At 44.7% G+C, this 2734-nt stretch overlaps 1 protein-coding gene across 2 annotated transcripts in view; it reads right to left on the reverse strand.

The window, feature by feature from the left end:
- Positions 1-496: 496 nt before the first annotated feature.
- The window catches only part of Cdh20 (cadherin 20), a 257443-nt gene continuing 255205 nt past the window's right edge, over positions 497-2734 (reverse strand). For both annotated transcript variants that reach the window (XM_032915745.1, XM_032915746.1), the window contains one exon: positions 497-2110. In XM_032915745.1, coding sequence (XP_032771636.1) covers positions 1605-2110 — 506 coding nt within the window. In that variant the 3' untranslated portion in view covers positions 497-1604. The remainder of the gene's footprint in view (positions 2111-2734) is intronic.

Genomic DNA, 2734 nt, shown 5'->3' on the forward strand with positions numbered 1-2734 from the left:
TATATACACACATATATATATATGAAGGATATATATATATACATATATATGTATGTATATATATAAAGGATAGAGTTAGGCATATGCTATGTACTACCTATTTTAATTACTATAAGGAATAAAGAAGGCCCCACTCAACTGTGAACTCTTCTACAGTCAATGGGCTGATTTGTATTTGGTTTGGCAATGAAAGAAAACTGAAAACAATACTATCCTACCTCTTTGTGGTCATACTCCTTGTCACAAAATTAAAAATACAAGCAAAATTCAGGATTGTGTCATTCATATTAAATGGTTCTTTGCCTTTTTTCAGAGACACAAGAGTGAAATTGTCATTAAAAAATTAACTTTGATCCATGATATTAAACTGGTCAGTTACCAAAATGGAACGCACAGCCTCATGTTTCTCTGACGCTGCTTCTGTGTTATCAATCCCAGCAACCTGAGGTTAATTCAGGATCATAAAGCTCTTGCCAACAACAAAACAAACTCAAAGTACACCTTTCCTTCTATTTAGCTTTTATTAAAAGAAACCCTAAGGTACCGAGATGTAGTACATCGTATTTATTAACAAAATTATTAACAAATATACAAAACTTTTACAGGTAATACTCTTACATCCATTCTTCTCTATAATACTGACTTTGTTCAAGTAGGTTATCTACAGTATGTAAACATCCCTTGGATTGACTTTGTACAGATTAGGAAAGCCCTCAGACCCATGCTTTTATCAGATACTTCTTATTTGGCTTTCGTTTGTTGCATCTGGTCTCCACATTTGGCACACAGAAGAGACATCTACAGTGCAAAAGAGGCAGCTTTTCTGGTTTCCTTCTGACTTTTGCCAAGGCATGTAAAAGCTGATGCTGGATCAGCTATAATGCCAACTCTTGGTTCAGCTCTTAAACATGAACACAAGTCAATGTCTTTTCCTTCTCCCACCCTCCCCAACAATTCCCCATGCAAGGTCAAGAAAGTCTAAACCTTGTGCTGAAAGGGTTAAATAACATACCACCCACCTTAGAACAAGCAAGATGATTTCACTGAGAAATACTTTTTTCAGTAGTGTGTGTGTGTGTGTGTGTGTGTGTATGCGCGCGCGCGCGCGCGCGCCCACGCGTGTTGTTTTCTGCAGATCTGAGGATGCAGAGAAACTATCTGAAATGGGGAATACAGATAACATAGATTCTGGAGTAGGACTTGTTCTCTGCCTCCACACCTTCACCTACTACCTCTGTAGGTTAACACTGGAGCCTTTCCTTGGTGACAAAATGACAAAGGCCTTGGTGAATAGGAAAAACAAAGAAACAAACAAATAAACAAACAAAAAAGCCAAGCTTTAATACTTCAAACCTGTGAATACAGTGTCAAAAAGCAAATTAAAAAGATAATTGGAGATTCTGCCCTCTTCTTCTGGGTTTCCTTCTGATTATTTAATTTAGTCTAACCAAGTAAAGCTGATCCAGAGAGAGCTCTGTTGGGTCCACTCACTCCCATCCTCACTGTCCAGCACAATATTGCTCCTGTGGTGGCCGCGCCTCATGGATGAGAAGCAGCCTTTGAGAACGTCTGGATTTGGGTGCACCTTGGCCTCCGGGCTTCTGTCACCACAAGGGCGAGGGCCCCTCCGACGCCCCGTAGAGTTCTGCCAGTTTCCGGAAGCGAGGTCCCCAGTCCGTGAGGAAATCAAAGCTCTGCTCTGAGTCCGAGGTGGCTGACTGAAGCGAGCTGAGCGAGCCGGCCACGGAGCCGTCCCCCTCAAACATGTAGGTCTGCAGGGAATCGAAGGGCGGGGCCCACAGGTCCATGTCGGCCTCGTAGAGCTTGGCCAGCACGTAGCTGTGGACCGTGCTGCTGACCGCGCACGTCTGAGGCACGTAGCGGGAGAGGCTCTCGATCTCGGGGAGCATGTCCTGCCGCGTCTTCGGGGCGGCGCCCGCCTGCGCCTCGCGCGGGTTCCACATGGCGGCGATGTCGAAGGCCTCTGTGTCCTCTTCGCCTCCCCCCTCGTCGTCGTAGCGCACAATGTTCTCGTGGATGTTCTCGTCGTCGTCGATGATGTAGGGTTGTTTGCGGTGGCGCCTCATGGACAGGATGAGCAGCACCAATACTGATGGGAACACAAAAGACCAGATGTGTCAGTGCCTAGGAGCACTTTATCAAGCCAGGGACAAAGGAGGACTCAGAGTGGCACCCAGGTCAGGTTTGGTATTACAAACGTCATTGAGTTGAGTTCAGGTCTGCCTGATCCTCGCTGTGAGTTGTTAGATTTCAGAGCTCGTGGGGTAAAGGAGGCTCCATATTTCTTAGACTCCTAAGAAACAGCATAGTTTTACAGAAGCTTGCTGCTTTGAAATTGTGTGTAGACACACAATGAACCATTGCGAAATTGCGGCCTGCTGTAGAAGATACGCTGTGGGTCATCTGCTATACTCTCAAAATCTCATTAGGTGAAATTCTGCTTTTTTGCTTTAGCATCTTAATAGGATTCCACTATAAACACAAGCATACGTCCACAAATAATGAATGTAAACATTTAAGCTAAGTATGAGCTAAAGAAATTGTCTTTTATGCCTCCTTCAAGAACTAAGAGCATCGTGGGGAGCTTATCAGACTCCAGACCTACCAAGGCGCTATGGAGTTCTCTTCAAGGTTTGGCTCTGGGTAGCGCAACCTCTTCCCAGTGGATGCTCATACTCAGGAGTATTTGGGAGCCCAATTTGGAGCACTTGTT

The sequence above is a fragment of the Rattus rattus genome, chromosome 10 (assembly GCF_011064425.1).
Source record: "Rattus rattus isolate New Zealand chromosome 10, Rrattus_CSIRO_v1, whole genome shotgun sequence".
Lineage (NCBI taxonomy): Eukaryota > Metazoa > Chordata > Mammalia > Rodentia > Muridae > Rattus > Rattus rattus.